The sequence below is a fragment of the Chiloscyllium plagiosum genome, unplaced genomic scaffold (genome assembly GCF_037043375.1).
Source record: "Chiloscyllium plagiosum isolate Xiang-an unplaced genomic scaffold, Cpla_swu_hap1 HiC_scaffold_19, whole genome shotgun sequence".
NCBI classification, from domain to species: Eukaryota; Metazoa; Chordata; class Chondrichthyes; order Orectolobiformes; family Hemiscylliidae; genus Chiloscyllium; species Chiloscyllium plagiosum.
Window position 1 is genome coordinate 14,485,976 of NW_028270157.1, and position 20,687 is coordinate 14,506,662.

Below are 20,687 nucleotides of genomic sequence, written 5' to 3' on the forward strand. Positions count from 1 at the left end.
AGGAATATCTAACCTGAATAGAACTTAGCCCAATGATCCAATGGCTTATTAAAGTATCAGTCATTCAGTAAAGTTGAACAGTGTACGATTGGTTTGGGGAGGAAAGAGGTCCACATGTGAGAGGAAGTTTTGGAAAACCACATGAGAAGAAGGAATGTTTGTTCTGATGGATATAACAAGCTTTGTTAACTTAAGGCTGAATGCCATACAAAGCTCGCAAGGTTAAATCAATCAGCACAGACTTTATTTGTACATCAAAGCACAGACAGGGCTTACTCATCTTGTAACATCTTCAGAAGAACATAAACAAAATATAACAAGAAATAAAAAGTTTGAGTTCTAAAGTCTCCAGTTTGGTTCAAAGTTAAAAGGCGATGTCTGTAGAATGTTTGCACTCCAGCATTTTAGAGTTTGTCGTGAAATCAATGAATGTGTGGAGATACTTGGCAACATACAAATTAAAAGGCATTGGAAAAGATGGCAAGAGCTTTACTGAGGTGTTTGTGAAAGATCTGCACAATGACACCCTTCCAAAAGAACAGCCCTTCCATGCCTGCCTTCGGATCAATGGAAAAATAATAGGCACTAAATTAAAACGGCACATCGTGATTGGAAGGCAAGATATTCGCAATATTATAGGGTAGAATTCCAGATTGGTTGATGGAATATGAACTGGCAACATCACACTCACCATTGAAACACACTCCTTGCCAAAATGCTTTCAACTCCATCGAAACCCAAGCTTGGAAGGGGAATTATGGTCCATACAGATAATACAAATTTTATTTCACCACCCAAACCTTTGTCCACCCAGTATCTTCCTGAACCCTACCTTCCCCTGGCTACTAACAGGCTAGGTTTTGTTGTTTCAGTTCTTCCTAAAGAGGGTCTTTGTTCAACATGCATTCCACTGCCGTTAGAAGAACATTCAACATACCAGTGCCAGTGACCCTTTCAATCTTCACCCCTGCTTCCTCATTCAATAAAGTCACATTGACCCACCACCACAACACCAGCTTCCCTATTGCAGAGTTTTCTTCTTACTAAAAATACCCCTCCCTCTCATCTTGAGGAGCTGTTGTATCCCTTAGCTTAGGGTGTGACTAACGAAAACAGGAAAGTGGATCAAATGTGAGCTTTTTTCTTTGTCGCCAGCTTGCGTTTTCTTGTTGTTAACACATCACTAAATAACTTGTGACTTTTTTTATCATCTTCTTCCAACTTCTGCATCACATCTGCAACTGTCCATTACCATTTATCCATCTGCATGTTCCAGTCTGACATCCTCTGAGGGCTTGGTTAGCTCAGTTGGTTGGTCAGCCAGTTTGTGATGCACTGTAACAGTGTGGGTTCAATGCCTGAACTGGCTGAGGTTACCATGAAGGACTCTCCTTCTCAACTGAGGTGTAGTGACCACAACCACCAGTCATCTTCCTCCAATGAGAGGGGTCCTATCACCTGGTAAAACTATGATGACCTTTTCTTTACCAATACCCTCTACTTTAATCTTCACCCTAGTCCCTCCAAAGTATTCCTTTGATCTCCGATTGCTTTTGACTCTTTGATGTTCATACACAATGCATATTCTGAACTTCTAGATTTTAATTGATCAACGATATTTTGTAGGGCTTCTACTGATTCTATAGGTGAATCTGTGTCATTAGTGTTCTACACTTCTGTTACATTTTTGCCTACTACTGTTCACCTCAGAAGTACATCTACATCTGTGAATATCTCTGAAATACTCAGCCTGAATAATTCATAGCACAGAGTCCTATAGTACGGCTCCCTTCACTTGAGACAGGCCATTTTGTCCCTTTTTGACGTAATTCTTGCTGTCTGGCTCCAAAAACGGGCTCTGGACCAATTTCAGGAGAAAGTGGGGACTGCAGATACTGGAGGTCAGAGTCGAGAGTGTGGTGCTGGAAAAACACAGCAGGTCAGGCAACATCTGAGGAGCAAGAGGATCGAAGTTTCGGCCAAGAGTTCTGATGAAGGGTTTATACCCGAAACGTCGATTCTCCTGCTCCGCTGTTGCTGCCTGACCTGCTGTTTTTCCAGCATCACACCCTCGATTCTGGACCAGTTTCACATCTTTACTCTTTGCTATCAATGTTACAGGGAAGAAAACTTATCTGAAACTAAACTCCATCACGTTTCTACAAGCCTCAGAAACATGGACAATAAGTAAAGATCTGTCGAAGAAAACAGAGGCCTTGGAAAAGTCGATGCTAAGACATTTGCTGAAAGTTCCATATCAAGACCTTAAGGCCAATGGAGAGGTTCTTGAGATTGCAAGAGCAAAAGGAACTCTAATGACATCCAGAAAGGAAAATGACAATATATTCTGCCAGTTGATTGGAGCTGAAATGTTGCAAAGACCACATTGAAAGGACAAAGCAGAAAGAGGGGATTGATCTCAACATGATGTGGAATGATGGATATCACAGCGCATTAGCAAACAAAGTCCAATGGCTATGTGAAGATGCTGCAAGAGTGTGCTGTACACCTTCCAGTGGGAGTAGTTACAAATAGCATTAGTTTAAGGTGCAGATTTTTGTACAGCTAAAAACAAAAGTACTCAGATGAACGTTTTGGAAACTAGAAGAAATATTGGAATGTGAGTTGACCTTTCAACTCCTTGATTGCTCCATCTTTCAGTTGGAGCCTGACTGACTTGCAGGTTAATTCTATCAACCTACCATCAGCCATCCCTTGATTTGAAGATGTTGCCTACTCAGAAGTTGCGAGATTCTACCTTGGTGGTTCCTGTGACTGAATGGACCGCGTGTCATCTTTTAGGTCTTTGGGTATTGTACTGTGAAAAGTAAATATTAATTTGTGAATAAAACAGTCCACATCATCAGTGTTATAAGATCTCAAGAGTCCCAGAATTATTGGCAGACAGTTCCTGGTACAAGTCAACAGTGTGGTGCTGGAAAAGCACAGCAGGTCAGGCAACATCCGAGGAGAAGGAAAATCAACGTTTCGGGCCAGAGCACTTAATCAGGAATGAGGGTGGGAGCCTCGGGGGTGGAGAGATAAGTGGGAGGAGGGTGGGGCTGAAGGGAAGGTAGCTGAGAGTGCAATAGGTGGATGGAGGTGGGGGTAAAGGTGATAGGTCAGAGGGGAAGGTGGAGGGGATGGGTGGGAAGGAAGATGGGCAGATGGGACAGGTCACGAGGATGGTGCTGAGCTGGAAGTTTGGAACTGGGGTAAGGTGGGGGGAGGTGAAATGAGGAAACTGGTGAAGTCCACATTGATGCCCTGGGGTTGGAGGGTTCCGAGGCGGAAGATGAGGCGTTCTTTCTCCAGGTGTTGTTGGTAAGGGAGTGGCGATGGAGGAGGCCCAGGACCTGCATGTCCTTGGCAGAGTGGGAGGGAGAGTTAAAGTGTTTGGTCAGGGGGCGGTGGGGGTAATTGGTGCCGGTGTCCCGGTTCCTGGTAGAAGCTTTGTGTAAAGTCTTGTCTTGTGCGTAGTTAAAAGACAGAGGTAAATAAAATGTAAGATTTACTAAAGCCAAGCCTTTGACAGTTTCCATCAACCTTGATCCTGAATATGACTCAGCAACAATCACAGATGGTACTAACAGACACGAGGCAGCGTGTCCTATGACGTAATGGGAAGCAGAGTGCGGGATCTGCTTCCTTTCTCTATTGCCACTTCACCTCATCAGTAAGACATTGAGTGGCTGAAAGCATCATGCAGCTTAAAGGACAAACCATCACCCCCTATTGAATGATTGGCACCAAGCTCCTCCCAGGCTGTAATGTCAATGCTGCTGCACTTCAAGCAGTGATGCAGAGTGTCACTGTATCATTTGTTTTGTGTCCTCCCTGAAATGCTCGCAATTTGGGAGTTTAGAAACACCAGCTGCATGGAGAACCGTGCTGCAGTCCTCTGGAGTCTAAGTTCATTTTGCAAACGTTTTCCAAGAACGCTTTAAAGCCGGCTTCAAGAAGGACACTAACGTTTGTTCAACGGTCCTCCCATTGAACCTGGAGGGTGCGGCAGAGATATTGTTGGTGGGATCTCTCTAGGTGCCCTCAATTTCTGTTTAATTCTTTTTCTTGATCAGATGGGCCAATGGGCTGAGAAGTGGCAGATGGAGTTTAATTCAGATAAATGCGAGGTGCTGCATTGTGGGAAAGCAAATCTTAGCAGAACTTATACACTTAATGGTAAGGTCCTAGGGAGTGTTGCTGAACAAAGAGATCTTTGGAGTGCAGGTTCATAGCTCCTTCAAAGTGGTGTCGCAGGTAGATAGGATAGTGAAGGCGGCGTTTGGTATGCTTTCCTTTATTGGTCAGAGTATTGAGTACAGGAATTGGGAGCTGAAAATGTGTTGCTGGAAAAGCGCAGCAGGTCAGGCAGCATCCAAGGAACAGGAGAATCGACATTTCGGGCATAAGCCCTTCTTCAGGAATGAGGAAAGTGTGTCCAGCAGGCAAAGATAAAAGGTAGGGAGGAGGGACTTGGGGGAGGGGTGTTGGAAATGCGATAGGTGGAGGGAGGTCAAGGTGAGGGTGATAGGCCGGAGTGGGGTGGGGGTGGAGAGGTCAGGAAGAAGATTGCAGGTTAGGAAGGCGGTGCTGAGTTCGAGGGATTTGACTGAGACAAGGTAGGGGGAGGGGAAATAAGGAAACTGGAAAAATCTGAGTTCATCCCTTGTGGTTGGAGGGTTCCCAGGCAGAAGATGAGGCCTGGTCCTCCAACCGTCGTGTTGCCATGGTCTGGCGATGGAGGAGTCCAAGGACCTGCATGTCTTTGGTGGAGTGGGACGGGGAGCTAAAGTGTTGGGCTACGGGGTGGTTGGATTGGTTGGTCCGGGTGTCCCAGAGGTGTTCTCTGAAACGTTCCGTAAGTAGGCGGCCTGTCTCCCCAATATAGAGGAGGCCACATTGGGTGCAGTGGATGCAATAGATGATGTGTGTGGAGGTGCAGGTGAATTTGTGGCGGATATGGAAGTGTCCCTTGGGGCCTTGGAGGGAAGTAAGGGGGGAGGTGTGGGCGCAAGTTTTGCATTTCTTGCGGTTGCAAGGAAAGGTGCCAGGAGTGGAGGTTGGGTTGGTGATGGGTGTGGACCTGACGAGGGAGTCATGGAGGGAGTGGTCTTTTTGGAACGCTGATAGGGGAGGGGAGGGAAATATATCCCTGGTGGTGGGGTCTGTTTGGAGGTGGCAGAAATGACGGCGGATGATACGTTGTACATGGAGGTTGGTGAGGTGGTAGGTGAGGACCAGTGGGGTTCTGTCCTGGTGGCGGTTGGAGGGGCGGGGCTCAAGGGCGGAGGAGTGGGAAGTGGAAGAGATGCGGTGGAGGGCATCGTCGACTACGTCTGGCGGGAAATTCCTGAAGAAGGGCTTATGCCCGAAACGTCGATTCTCCTGTTCCTTGGATGCTGCCTGACCTGCTGAGCTTTTCCAGCACCACATTTTCAGCTCTGATCTCCAGCATCTGCAGCCCTCACTTTCTCCTACAGGAATTGGGAGGTCATGTTGCGGCTGTGCAGTACGTTGGTTCGGACACTGTTGGAATATTGCGTGCAACTCTGGTCTCCTTTCTATCGGAAAGATGTTGTGAAACTTGAAAGGGTTCAGAAAAGATTTACAAGGATGTTGCCAGGGTTGGAGGATTTGAGCTATAGGGGGAGGTTGAACAGGCTGGGACTTTCTTCCCTGGAGCGTCGGAGGCTGAGGGGTGACCTTTTAGAGGTTTATAAAATCATGAGGAGCATAGATAGGATAAATAGATGAAGTATTTTCCTTGGGGTGGGGGAGTCCAGAACTACAGGGCATAGGATTAGGGTGAGAGGCGAAAGATATAAAAGAGACCTAAGGGGTAACCTTTTCATGCAGAGGGTGATACGTGTATGGAATGAGCTGCCAGAGGATGTGGTGGAAGCTGGTACAATTGCAACATTTAAAAGGCATCTGGCCCTGTCGGGTTGGCAGAAGATTGTTATGGAGCATATTCCCTTGGATTTTCTCACAAATATGGCACATCACAAAACTGAGAATTTTTACAAGACATGGCAGTCCTTTTTGAAATACCTGGACACAGATTTATCTGCCGCACTAACAAGGGCTTTTATATAGCCGTAACGATTGTGTTTCACGAGTCCAATATCCAGGGAGGAGGAACTGTGAATGTATGAGTGTTTTGTTTGGCTGGGCTGAGTTATTACTATTTATTTGTTTGTTGTCGGTTATTTATTTATATAGTTAAATAGCTAGTTTAGGTTTTTTATAATTCTATATTTTTCTATATATGTTTATACATTTGTACATGAGGGTGGATTGGGTTTTTTATTATTTGGATTTTTTTTGTACTGTTTTGAATTGCATTGTTTTGTCCTTGTTGTAATATTAAAAAATCTATTTTTTCTCAATAAAAATATATTTTAAAAAAAAGGCATCTGGATGGGGATATGAATAGGAGGGGTTTGGAGGGATATGGGCCAGGTGCTTGCAAATGGGACTAGATTGGGTTGGGATATCTGATCGGCATGGACGAGTTGAACCTAAGGGTCTGTTTCTGTGCTGTACATCTCTATGACTCTGTGCCTCTATGACATCGCCAACACACAGTCCAATTCTCACTGTGATACAGGAGTGTGGTGACAACACTGCTGTGTGTACTGTGGAGGTGTTTGTTGCCAAACAATCATTGCGTCATTTCGGATCCATTAACAGCCTTACAGAACAAAAACCTACCAACCTAAGGTATGAAATTTTCAACCGATCCTCAGATTGAGCAGCGAGTCGAGATAATCTTCTCCCTGCCCTTTGTGTGAAGAATTATTTTCTATCATCACCTCAGAATCACCTGGAACTTGTGCCCTCTTTTTCAAAACTCCCCCGCACCAGAGAAAAGAGCTTTTCTCCATCTTTACCGGATCAAATCCTTTAATCGTCAATGAGATCATCAAGAAAAATCTTCAAGGGTTAATAATCTAATATCGTCTGTGGGGCCTGTATAAGTGGATGACTGGCTAATGCAAATTACATTCAATATAAATGACTTAAGGCTTGGGGGATTTCCACTGAAGATTCGAGTTAATCTCCTGCTGAACTATGAATGTCCCAAAAAGCAATAAACAGAACAGGGAGGTTACTGATTAGCAGTTTACAGTGTGAGAAGGCATATTATCAAACAAACTGAAGGTCAGCAGCAATTAAAAAGGTACTGTATGTGATTGACTATGTAAGCAAACAGTCAGTGAACCGCTCCACTGGGAATGCATTCAGCCACTTAATAAAGACTGCACTATCGCCTCAGACATAAGGTCAAGTAGCATCATTTTAGGTCTATTAAACGCGATTACCAGGCATGGGGCTTTGCTTCGAAAACCAAGCACTGTTTCATTGCTGTACATGTTTGCATGCCTATACTACCCCTGTGCACCACCACAGAACACAATATCTCCACATTTCAATCATATTTGGACCTAGCCATAGCATCCCTACAGTACGGGAGCAGGCCATTCAGCCCATCGGGTCCACACCGACCCTATGAAGAGCATCCAACTCAACCCCTACCTCTATCCCCGTAACCCCTGCAGTTCCCATGGCTAATCCACCTAGCCTGCACATCCCTAGGACTCTGAGCAATTTAGCGTGGCTAATCCAACTAACCTGCACATCTTCCAACAGTGGGAGGAAACCGGAGCAGCCGGAGGAAACCCACACAGGCATGGGGAGAATTTGCAAATGCCACTCAGAGAGACAGTTATCTGGAATCGATCCCCAGTCCTTGATGATGTGAGGCAGCAGTGCTAAACACTGAGCCACTGTGCTGCAGTATCATCATGTCATACTGTCAGGTTTGCTGTCTGACACCATAATAAAGGTGGGGAAAGGCTACCTCTCCAATACAGCAGGCTTAACTAATACCAAAAAGGATGTGGTATTTAAATGGATGAGAGGTACTTCAAGTTAATCCATCACCATATCCAAGCACACTTATGGATATCTGCAAGAACACAGTTTCTGACCACAGCTTTTTTCAATTCTTTGGCGGATAATCAAAACTCAAGTAATTATAGACCAATCATATGAACATTTTGGAACTTGCTCGAGATTATAAAAATCATATTAATGAGCATTTTAAAATGTGGGGAGGTTATGCACTCTGTTTGACTGAAATGTGGAGCTATTGTGTTCTGTGATGGTGCACAAGGATAGTGTGGGCATGCAAACATATATAGCAATGAAACAGTGCACAATCGTGCTTGGTTCTCCAAGAAATATTGGGAAATATTGTCCATTCTTTAAGCAAATCATGCAGCATATTGCTCAAGAGAATATGAAATCAATGTAGTCTTTCCACCTTCTTAAACTATTCCATGATTCAGTGAGCTCATGGCTGAGCTGAAACTCAATTTTATTTATCCATTTGGAGACAGTAATTGGAGACTTTAATTGCCCAGTACTCATCCATGTCTCTTGGTGCTATCACAAAGCAAGGATCTGTCGAAATCAGCCCCAAAATTTGATCTGACCTGAATCCACAGTCTTTTGAACATCATGGACTTAATGTCACCAGTTCCATTGAGGTGGGTTAGGAGACAAGACCAGGAACACTGTTAGGAAAGAGCACACTGGATCAGGCTGGGCCTGTACTCATTGGAATGCTGATGAATGATGGGAGACATTATGAAATATTATTGGTGGAGTCCAGGACCAGACGGCATAATCTCAGAGTAAGGACTCACTCTTTGAAGACAGAGATGGAGACAATTTTTTTCTCTCAGAGAGGAGTGAGTGTGAAATCGTTTACCTCAGAGGACTGTCGAGACTGGGTCATTAAGAATATTCAAAACTTAGATGTACCGATCTTTAATCAGAAAGTGGGGTTGAGGATTGTGAAATCAGCCATGGTTTCATTGAACAGCAGAGCGGACTCGATGGGCTGAATGGCCTCCTTATGCGTCTTCTGGTCCAAAGGGATACCTGACATATTGCTGCTTGTCTGCACTCTTTGAAGGGCTAGATGGGGAAGGTTATGGGCGCTGATTGGTATCATCATGATGCCCTTGTACTGACGCTAGAGGCTACCATATAAATGGAGGGCTGAAAGCTCATCGTGGGGCAAGGCATTTCTCCTCACTCAACATGGCATGGACCTCTGGCGTGTACTAGTAACAGCCTCTGCCACTGTCCATCCCGACTGTGCAGGGAGCTTCCCCCTCGACAATGGTGGTCTGTCAGCAGGCATAATCCTTCTCGATAGTACAGAGGCACCTGGCGTGGGAAAGTTGTTGTTAAAATATTATAATACTGCTCACTCAGGACCAGCAGCACTGAAATCCCAGTACCAAATTGAAAATCTACCTGATCGGGTCAACAGCCCAACTTTAAACAGTACCACAGCAGAAAAACTTTTTATTATTGTCCAGTAATAGTAAATTGTGCTAGTGAGGCAACGTACAGAAATCCTTTGATATACAGTCTGACGCAAAAGGGTCTCAGGAACAGCCAGTGGCCCTCTTAGCAAGGCCATTGTGGGAAGTGATTGATGGCTACTGCTTACAAGACACAGTATTTTAGTAATAAAACTGGAGAACACTTACCCTCAGCAATCTGTTTGTCAGCACTAGATCACTGTCATTGACAATTTGATTTTCTTCCTGAACTCTAATCTTTCTTGTTAGCAATAAAGATATTGTAGTCTGCACTTGTATAAATTGGCATTGAATTAGCTTAGACTACTGTGACTGGGTGTGGCAAAGACAGACCTCAGATACACTGAGGAAAGCTTCCCTCTGTCACTGTGCTTTTCCTCCTGGTCTGCATTTCCAAGATTTTGTTAATTCTTTTTCCCTTACATCTGTAGCTCTCTCTCCTCTTTACAGTCAACAGCAAGTAAACACGGCTTAAACACAGCTTAGTTTGTCAAAGTGATTTCATCCAAATTTGCCAAAGTAAATTCTCCAGTCAAATGAGAAGACACGGTTATTGAATAATCTGCATGGCAATGAATCCTGTGTTAATGTGCAGAATATTAAACATTAACAATAACATTAATTTACCAAGCTCTCATGATGTGAATTTGAGCCCAAGTATAGTTTTTCCAATGATTTGAGCATTTGAGGATAGGACACAATTTGACACAACATGCAGCTATCACTCCTGATTTAACTATGATACAGTTCTCACACTTGCATTAACACTTCATTCCCCTTGTCATTGGGCATTGTTCACTCTTTCATTGGATGTGGGTGCCCAGTGTTTTTTGCCCATCCCTGATTTTCCATTGAATTGAGTGGCTTTCTAGGCCAGATCAGGAGGCAGTCCTCACTTCCTCCCAGATCAGGAGATGGTTAAGAATCAGCCACATTGCTATCGATCTGAAGCAAGTTCAACTAAGGCCATCAGATTTCTTTCCCGAAAGGACATTAGTGAACCTAATACGTTCTTACAATAATCACTGATAGTTTCATGGTCATCATTACTGAGACAGGTTTTCAATTCCAAAATTTAAAATGCACCAGATGTCACAGGGAGACTTGAACATTGGTCTCACAGCATTAGCCTGGCCTTCTGGACTACTCTTACATTATCATCAAGTCACCACCTTCACTAAATACAGTATAAGAGGGACCTACCCAGAACAAACAGTGCAATGTTACGTTACACACCACACAGTTGACATTGTACCTGGTGTATGACAGCCTGGCATAAAAGATGTCACCTCTACCAACCGATTAAAGGAAATATCCCACATTGCTGCTTTGGATGAATTCTACTCAGTATTTCCAATCAGAAGTGAAAGCAATGCTAATGACTACTTACATGACCCCTACATAAATCAGAGCAATGTAGAGAAAACATAACAACCACGTGCATTGATGTAGCACTTTCAATGTAGCGAAACGTCTCAAGATACTTTGAATAAGTGTCACCAAGTAAAATCTGACACCGAGCCACGTAAACAGATGTTGAGACTGATGACCAAGAGCTTGTTCAAAGACTAAGGTTTCAAGGTGACTTAATGCAAACCCTAGAATCAGACAAGTTCAAATCAGAGAAAGAAGAGTTGCCAAACTTATTCCATCTGTACAGAGCACAGATATTCCGAGAATTAGATATACTTCCAGGCGTACAAACTGGGGGCAAGAACACAAGTGTTACACTGACAATACAGCAATACTTGCAAAATCAGAAGAGAACCTATAAGGTTTTATTGATCAATTAAAACCTAGTTTAGAATATGAGTTTTGAAAATCAAAAAGTGAAAAAAAATGGTAGATGGAAGGAATCCTCTAGAGTGATTGAAGTAGATGGTGTCTCACTGGAACGAGTGTTTTGGAACAAGGTTTGTCTCTTTAGGGCAAATGATAATAGAATTTGGAAGATGTAATGTAACAGTTCACCTCCAACAATTGAAGAGATTGACAAGCAGTTTTACAGAACAGACCATAGAATCTGAGGTGTGTTTGGCTAGTCTAGCTTGGCATTGTTGCTGATTCTTCAATAGGGTTGATCACTAGTTTATGACTTATTGAGGGATTATATGCAGCTTTACGGAAAATGGCCAACTGGTTTGAAACCGTGACGTTTCTCTCTGAATTCCCATCGTGTGTGATCCCTTACATCATCACACGGGAGGTGTTACTCACACTGCTCCAGACATTAGCCCTTTCAAACCCTTGTGCTATAGGATCAGGCACAGAGCAGCCAGGGTTTAAAAATGTGAAACAAAGATGACAATGGAGAAGTTGGAGTTGATTAACACTCTCCCTGCCTGACACAGAGCCTAGGACTTCCCTTGTCTCAGGATGTGCATAAGCCTCCACCAGTGGCTGTCAGGGATCGTTTCACCCAGACCCCACTCAGCTCCAACCTCCTCCTGCACCCTTCTGTTGCGGAGCAGGCTAGGTCTGGACAGGAGGCTCTGAGAAAATTCACTGTAACTGGGTGTTTAATACGTCCAAAATTCCTGATCAGGGTGGCCCTGTCTGTCTGATTAATGGTAATGGTCTAATAACCAGTCGCTCATTAGGGATCGGTTTACTCTGTGAGTTAAACTATTTAAAACAGTAAGGCACATTATAAGTTATGAAGCAGACATTACAGCAAAACAATGTACGTGTGTGTATGCCGGTTCTAAACCCATAGCAGACTAATTGTCAGGCAGAGTCGCAACATTGTATATACACAGCACAAAGAGTCCTTAAAATGTGAACTCTGTTAAAGGCAAGGTCCGTACAAAATATTATCCACTTTGAGAGCTTCACTACCCCACTCCCCAACTCTAGACACCATCTTAAAATCAAACTCACTTTTCAAAAAGGGACAATGTAAATAACTACGTATGACAACACCTCTCCAAAAATGATTAGATTAATTATTATTCTTCATTGTCAAATATCAACCGAGGAACTTGTTGAAGAGAGCTCACTGGGGAGAGGCTGTCACTGGTAAAGGGTAGCCTATAATTTGAGCTATTAGACTAAGGTGTGTGGTGGCCCAGTTATGTTGAAGATTTCCTACAGTACAGTGCAACAAACATGACTTAGAGGGAATGAGAGGGAATGTTGCTTCCCATCATACTCAGGATGTTTGAGAGCCGACAGCACGGGTGACACACATAGCTGGAACTTCCAGCCAGTGTTAATCATTCCTTCTCAGCTTCCAGACTGGAGGATTGGGTGATGGAAAGAGACCAGATCCTGGAAAAGCAAATCATGCCAGTGAGACAGCCCAGGTATTGGCAGATTGGGGAGAATCTGCACTGGTGCTAACGTGGACAGTGAGGAATATTAGATTTGCTAACATTTACTAGAAGCAATGAAGGATACAGCAAGAGTGACATTGGCTTGTTCACTGCGGATAGAGATCTACGTGTAGAACATTTTATAGAAGAACATGGGGACTGCAGATGCTGGAGATCAGAGTCGAGACTGTGGTGCTGGAAAAGCACAGCAGGTCAGGCAGCATCCGAGAAGCAGGAGAGTCAACGTTTCGGGTATCATATACCTCACGTTACTTCTCAGACTCAATCCACTTCTGTGCTGCTTATGGGCAAAAAATTTAGTTCAAACGATTCCTATGCAGTTAGTCCAATGCTTCCTAAAGAGCATTCCTGCAGGCACAGTGAGGAGTGTCCATTCCTCAGAGATAGGAGCTCAGGGTGCAAGTTCCATTCCAGGATGGAATGACCACAGCCATGCTGAGTAATTATTGACCTTTTGGGCTGTGGAATCCGCTGGACTGTCAGGACGGCATGGTAACTGCAATGGCACAGTCTCCACAGATTCCACGTGCAGCTTCAGGCCATGGTCTCCACTACTGTGGTAAGCATCCCACTCATAAAATCATAGGATCCCTACAGTGCGGAAAGAGGCCATTCAGCCCATCGAGTCTGTGCTGACCCTCTGAAGACCATCCCACCCAGACCCAGAACCCCTCACACTATCCCCATCATCCTGCATTTCCCATGGCTAATCCACCCAGGCTGCACATCCCTGGACACTACGAGATAATTCAACATGGCCAATCCACCTGATCCTCCCACTGAGGGGTTGCTAAACACAGAGAAAGAGGGAGAGAGAGAGAGAGACTCCATTCCTCACACAAAGTTAATGCTGGCAATGATTAAGAAGGCAAATGCTCAAAGACCGAATTCTCGGCACACCAGTGTTTATGTTTCACACAGCCCTCCATCCACCCCTCTGCATCCAAACCCATCAGAAATGGGTCAAGAGTGTGGTGCTGGAAAAGCACAGCAGGTCAGGCAGCATCAGAGGAGCAGGTGATCGACATTTCGGGCATAAGCCCTTCATCAGGAAACATAGATCCTCCTGCTGCTCAGATGCTGCCTGACCTGCTGTGCTTTTCCAGCACCACACTCTCAACTCTTGATCTCCAGCATCTGCAGTGCTCACTTTCTCCCATTAGAAATGGCCCAAGGTTCAGGTTTGGCAACTTTTGTCTCGCACATTATGTTCTCTGTCCCTGGCCCCTAACCCACGTGCCCTGAGTAGCTGACGGCAACGCCAGGGTGAACTTGCCAAGTGGCGAAGTGTTTCAACAGAGAGAATAGACTCCAGCTTCCGTGAATCTACCAAGTGCACATCGCAGCCTTGCTATCAAACGCCAGACCCAGGAGTGCTGGCTTTCACACTGCAGACAGACCAGTGCAAAATGCAACTGCAAAACTCCACAGCAAGTCTTTAAAAATGCAGCAAGACAAAACAAGCTGTAACCTCATGTAACCTTTCGAACACTGCAGTATATTTCATTCAGGAAGATTAAAAGAAAAGTCTTCGTCACCGATAAGACAATAGGAATAATTTTGCAGAACAACAGACTGGAATTGACATTCCAAACACGACGTTGTAGCAAAGTTCTGACAAACTTACTGAAATGCTGAAGGCTTGTACCAATTAAAAGTCCTGACACCAACCTAACAACAACTTGAATGGTATGTGGCCAGCACTTGGAATGTAAGCTGCTGCTGTTCAGTACAATGCACAGTGCCTGAACAGCACCTTCCAATGAACACCATATTGTTAGACCATCCATTTAAATCGCCACCCACACTATTGCCCATCATTACTAACCCTTGTATTTACATTTTTAATTGTGCAAAAGCACTTGGCAACCCACAAGTATGCAAAAGAAAATGTAGCCATAAAAACCTTGAGCTATTTCTGATACTGAAGTGAAGAAGATACTTTTAGAAGCAAATTACTCACAATCTGGGTCCATATCTAGGTTTTGTACAATGACGTAAAACTGATAATGAGTCAGACCCTCGTTCTACATCTTCGCAATGTCTCATTACTATTGAGGAGACAGTGAGGACTGCAGATGCTGGAGATCAGAGTTGAGAGTACGGTGCTGGAAAAGCACAGCATCAGGAACTTATGAAGGGCTTCTGCCTGAAACATCAATTCTCCTGCTGCTCAGATGCTGACTGACCTACTGTACTCTTCCAGCACCACGCTCTTGACTCATTCCCATTGAGGTCCATTGGGAGATGAGGAATAGGCTACTTATTCAGTGTGTGTGTGTGTGTGTGTGTATGCTTGCGCGTGTGTGTGTGTCTGTGAGTGTGTGTATGTGTGTGAGAGGGAGTGTGTGTGAGTATGCGTGTGTGTGAGAGAGAAAGCATGTGCGCGCATGTGTGTTTGTGTGTGTGTGTGAATATGTGTGTGTTTTTGTGTGTGTGTGAGAGAGAGCATGTGCGCGTGTTTGTGTGTGTGTGTGTGTGTGAATATGTGTGTATCTGTGTGTGTGAGAGAGTGTGTGCGTATGTGTGTTTGTGTTTGTGTTTGTGAGAGTGTGTGTGTGAATATGTGTGTATCTGTGTGTGTGCGTGAGAGAGAGAGCGTGTGTGTGTGTGAATATGTGTGTGTGAGAGTGTGCGTGTGTGTATGTGTGAATATGTGTGTGTCTGTGTGTGTGAGAGAGAGAGCATGTGTGCGTGTGTGTGAGAGTGTGTATGTGTGAGAGAGAGTGTGCGTGTGTGTGTGTGAATAAGTGTGTGAATTGGTGTGAGTGTGTGTGCGTCTGTGTGTATGTGAACATTTCCCTCTTGTGGTGCTTGATTCCCCTTTAGCCCTCTCCGTGAAGTCCCAGAACATGGTGAAATAATCCTGCCCAAAAAGAAGATCATTTAGACAACGGGCAACAATGTGAAACGATATCCAATTGGCTGCCTCTGATAAAGTCGCCATAGTCTTCCCAGACCATATGGCTGCACTCTCATTAGAGAGAGATGACTGAGGGTCACCACACATCAGGGGTGAGGAGAAGTTGAGAAGGAGATTCCTTCATGGGAACCTCAGGCGGTGTGGGAATCGAACCCATGCTGTTGGCAACTGCAAACCAGCCATCCAGCTATCAGCAACTCCCCCCACCCTCTGTGAATTAATTAATTAATGATTTACTCTATTACAGTACCTCATGTTGCAAAGATTTACTTTCATGTTTCATTCAGAAGTCTTCCTGATGATCAGATTGTACAAAAGATATCCAGGTTTGGGCTAACAAGTGACTAAATAACACTTGCACCACCAGAGGTGCCAGGCAATGATCATCTCCGACAAGAATCCAAACATCAACCCTTGACATTCAATGACATTAATGTCACTGAATTCTCATTGCCTCAGAGTGAAGGGACGACCCTTTAGAACAGAGATGAGGAAGAATTTCTTCATCAGAGGGTGGCTAACCTCATTGCTGCAGAAGGCTGTGGAGTCATTGAGTGTATTTAAGATAGAGAAAGACAGGTTCTTGATTAGTAAAGGGATCAAGGGTTAGAGGAAAGCAAGAGAATACAGCTGAGAAACATATGAGCCATGGCCAAATGGTAAAGCAGACTTTATGGGCTGAACGGCCTAATTCTGCCCTTATGTCTTATGGTCTTATCTTGGGTGATACCATTAACCAGGAACTGAACTGGATTAGCCAAGCAAAAACAGTAGTTACAAGAGCATGGCTGAGTATCCTGTAGTGAGTAACTCATCTCCTGATTCCACAAAGCACATCCACCATCAACAAGGCACAAGTCTGATGGAATGCTCCCACTTACATGGATAAGTGCAGTTCTAACACTCTTGCACAGTGCAATGAGGAACAGTCAAGAGAGTCTTCTACTGTATTTGGTGATTGGATGGGAGCAGTTCTGGACACTGGGGTATGGTTTGATGCTGAATTACAATTGGGGTTGAAGCAAGCAATACGGGCAAACCCAGCCGTTTATATTGTGGTATAAGGACACATTCTCTCAATGACATGGTCTTGCTCCTAATGCTTGCTACATTTCTGCCAATTGCACCACTTCCATATTGGCTTCATCCCATCTTCATTAAAACTCGAACAGACGTGAATTCAGTATTTGCCTAATCAATGGTCACACCATGACACCAACATATAACCAGGTCCTACCATCTCTAGGGGTGGCATGGTGGCTCAGTGGTTAGCACTGCTGCCTCACAGCACCAGGGCCCCAGGTTCGATTCCAGCCTCGGTGACTGGCTGTGTGGAGTTTGCACGTTGTCTGTGTGGGTTTCCTCAGAGTGCTCTGGTTTCCGCCCATAATCCAAAGATGGGCAGGTCATGTGAATTGGCAGTGCTAAATTGCCCATAGGGTCAGGTGCATTAGTCAGACGGAGATAGGTCAGGGTGGGTTACTCTTCAGAGGGTCGGTGTGGACTGGTTTGGCCGAAGGGCCTGTTTCCAAACTTTAGGGAATCTAATCTAATAAGGGCAGCAGATACATGGGGGGCATCACTACTTGTAAGCTCCCCTCCCAGTCACACCTTCCTGAATTGGATTTTTTCACAGTCAAAATCCACAGCCATGTGGGTCTCCCTACACCGCAGGGACAGCAGTAGTTCAAGAAGGAGTTTATCACCAGCTCCTGAGTAATGAAAGATGGATGGGCAATAAAAGCTGGCCTTACCAGTGATGCTCATATCTCATAAAGTGGTAAATTTTAACACTAATACAGTCAAGGTCTTGCGCATGGCATGTAATTCTACCAAGTGTATGCATACTTCCTGTAACAATTGCCTTGTCAGGCTTTCCCTACCAACGATGAGCAATGCCATGGAACATATACCATTTGTGCAGTAAGGACTCCATATTGTACTGATGGTTCTGTTAACAGGTAACTTTATCATTCTCTCATAACCTTTCATACAGTAATTACATCAAGTGCTAAAAGCCAACTGTATAATATATCAGCAAAAAAAAGGAAGTGCATCATGTTATCTTTTCCGGTGAGACTCTGATTAGATTACTGACTGAACTGGTTGCTGATAAATGCAGCAGGATGTGGTAAGGCTAATCGAGGAAATAACGAGTTCCTCATCTTTAAAGTAGTGAAAAATGGTACAAAACTTTCCCAGTCATTTTAATATGATGTGATATGTCTAAATATACCTTACATCATGTGTGTTCTACCCAAAGTCAGAACCTCTTGTTAGCCGATGCCATTTCTCCAGCCAGTTTTTTAGCAATGATGGATTATCACTGCCTTCCAGTCTTGGGGCAATGTAAGTAGACAGGGCTCAAGGCTACCTGAGATTTTGATTTGATTTATTACAGTCACATATACTGAGTTGCAGTGAAAAGTATTGTCTTCCATGCTGTACAGGGATCAGGGTAACAGAGCAGAGTTCAGGATACAGTGCTACAGCAGCTAAGAAGGTGCAGAGAGAGATCAACATTAACATTAATATTAATGGCACGGTGACCCAGGTTCAATTCCTGCCTCAGGAGACTGACTGTGTGGAGTTTGCATGTTCTCCCCGTGTCTGCGTGGGTTTCCTCCGGGTGCTCCGGTTTCCTCCCACAGTCCAAAGATGTGCAGGTCAGGTGAATTGGCCACGCTAAATTGCCCGTAGTGTTAGGTAAGGGGTAAATGTAGGGGGGTGGGTGGGTTGCGCTTCGGTGGGTCGGTGTGGACTTGTTGGGCCGAATGGCCTGTTTCCACACTGTAATGTAATCTAATCTAATCTAATTAGCCCTGCTGCCTCACAGCACCAGGGTCCCAGGTTCGATTCACCTCGGGCGACTGTCTGTGTGGAGTGTGTACATTCTCCCCGTGTCTGCGTGGGTTTTCTCCGGGTGCTCCGGTTTCCTCCCACAGTCCAAAGATGTGCAGGTTAAGTGAATTGGCCATGCTAAATTGCCCATAGTGTTAGCTACATTAGTCAGAGGGAAATGGGTCTGGGTGGGTTACTCTTCAGAGGGTCGGTGTGGACTGGTTGGGCCGAAGGGCCTGTTTCCACACTATAGGGAATCTAATCTAATTAAAGAGGTCTATTCAAAAATCTGATAACAGTAGGGAAGAAGCTGCTCTTAAATTTGAGCTCAAACAGGAACTAAACCCATGCTATTGGTATTACTCTGAACATTAGGTCAGTCAGGGTAACTGAACCAACTAGCTCCCTCTTCAAAGGTCCTGGGAGTGTTTGATGGGGACAGTGTGGAGCGAGTTAGACTTTGCCCTGTCCTGGGCATGTTTGATGGGGATAGTGTGGAGTGAGCTATACTCTGTATCTAATCCCATTCTATCCCGGTCCTGGAAGTGTTTAATGAGACAGTGCAGAGAGAGTTTTACCCTGTATCTTACCCTGTTCTATTCCTGCCCTTGGAGTGTTTGATGTGGACAGTATGGAGCAAGCTATACTCTGTTTCTACTACGTGCTGTCCCTGTCCTGCGAATGTTTGACAGGGACAGTATGAAGGGAACTTTACACTGTGTCTAGCTCTGTGCTATCCCTCTCATGGGAGTGTTTAATGGGACTGTGAAGGGGGTACTTTAAGTTTCTGTTTGACAGGATAGAGGTAGCTTTACTTTCAGTTTAAAAGAGTAGACAGTGTTACTATGTATCCGAAGCCACGCTGCGTCTGTCCCAGGAATGTTTGATGGGGACAGTGTAGAGTGAGCTTTTCTTAGTGTAAGACAGAAGTGTGCAATAAGCAGTCAAACAGTGCAAGCTATACTCCAACAAGATAACTAATAATTAGCAATTCTCATTGTAGGTGTTGCGAATTTTGTCTATTAAAGGGATTTGCAATCCAATCTACGCTCACAAGGACAATGCATCTTTGTGTATCAGTCAGATGCTGTTTTTTTCTTGGTCATTTTTCAAGTTTTAAAGTTTGCAGTCAGTTTCAAAGTCCTTTCTCTTTACCTCGTGAAAGCTCCCTGACGGCAAAGTGCACATTGGCCCCGGAGTGATTCAAAACCTAACACCTAACAGTGAGGCAAACAAGTGTGAGCTTGTGAGTTGACGAGGTTTATTCTGTTGCTTAAATCCTATTCCCAAAGCAAGCATTCCCTTCGATAAAACACGTCTTGGGTCTCTGTGGGGCATTAATCAGGGGAGATCAGTTAGACTTCCGAATTGAGATAACAAAATAATATCACACCCTGCTGAGCTACATCAATGCTCATTGCAAATTTCAGATTTTGCAGGGCACAGTGTAAAAAGGCAACACATACATTGCGGTGATCAAGAACTGCATGCTTTCCTCAATTTGTGAAACTCCCTCCATGTGGATTCATTCGAGCACAAACATTTACAACAGAAGGAAATCAATCCTGATTCCATCATCCTCAATCCCCACCTCCCCCCCAGGATCCTGAGCATAATCCCAGGAGCTAGATCAAAGCAGTCACAGCCTGCTCTTTTCTGGCACTTTGCCACCTTTCCCCCTGAGGCCTTCCTCAATGGACAGGAGGTTACAGCTGGTACATGCCATTGGAGTGAATTGCACAACGCACGCAGCTCAGAGGGTACTCACCTGGGTTGGGTTCTGGAGCTCTTGCAATGGAGTCCGCGATCCTTTCCTGCAGCAGATGTTCACCCCGAACGGGGCCCGCCGTATCCCTGCAACACGAGAGGGAACACAAGCAAGTCTCAGTCAAGTGGTCTACCTTATTGGCTCCAGTCATTTGTCTGAGGTAGGGCTGGGGGGGGCTGTGGGTAATGTTAGTATCACTGCACTGCCAAAGTTTATTGATCTGAAATCCCAGTTGATGGAATCCAAATTCAATCTGTAAACCTGAAATAGTCTCAGCAATGGTAGCCATGAAAGAATCGACAACTGTTGCAAAATCCCAGCTGATCCACTCATGCCCTTTAAAGAGGGAACTATGCCATCCTTACCCGGTGCAGTTTATATGCACACAGCAATGTGGTTGATCTTAAATGACC

The 20,687-nt window shown here is 44.6% G+C and overlaps 1 protein-coding gene across 2 annotated transcripts in view; it reads right to left on the reverse strand.

Moving 5' to 3' along the window:
• Window positions 1-20,687, reverse strand: part of chst11 (carbohydrate (chondroitin 4) sulfotransferase 11) — a 220,534-nt gene that overhangs the window by 118,308 nt on the left and 81,539 nt on the right. For both annotated transcript variants that reach the window (XM_043709948.2, XM_043709947.2), the window contains exon 2: window positions 20,275-20,360. In XM_043709948.2, the coding sequence (XP_043565883.1) occupies window positions 20,275-20,360 (86 nt within the window). The remainder of the gene's footprint in view (window positions 1-20,274; window positions 20,361-20,687) is intronic.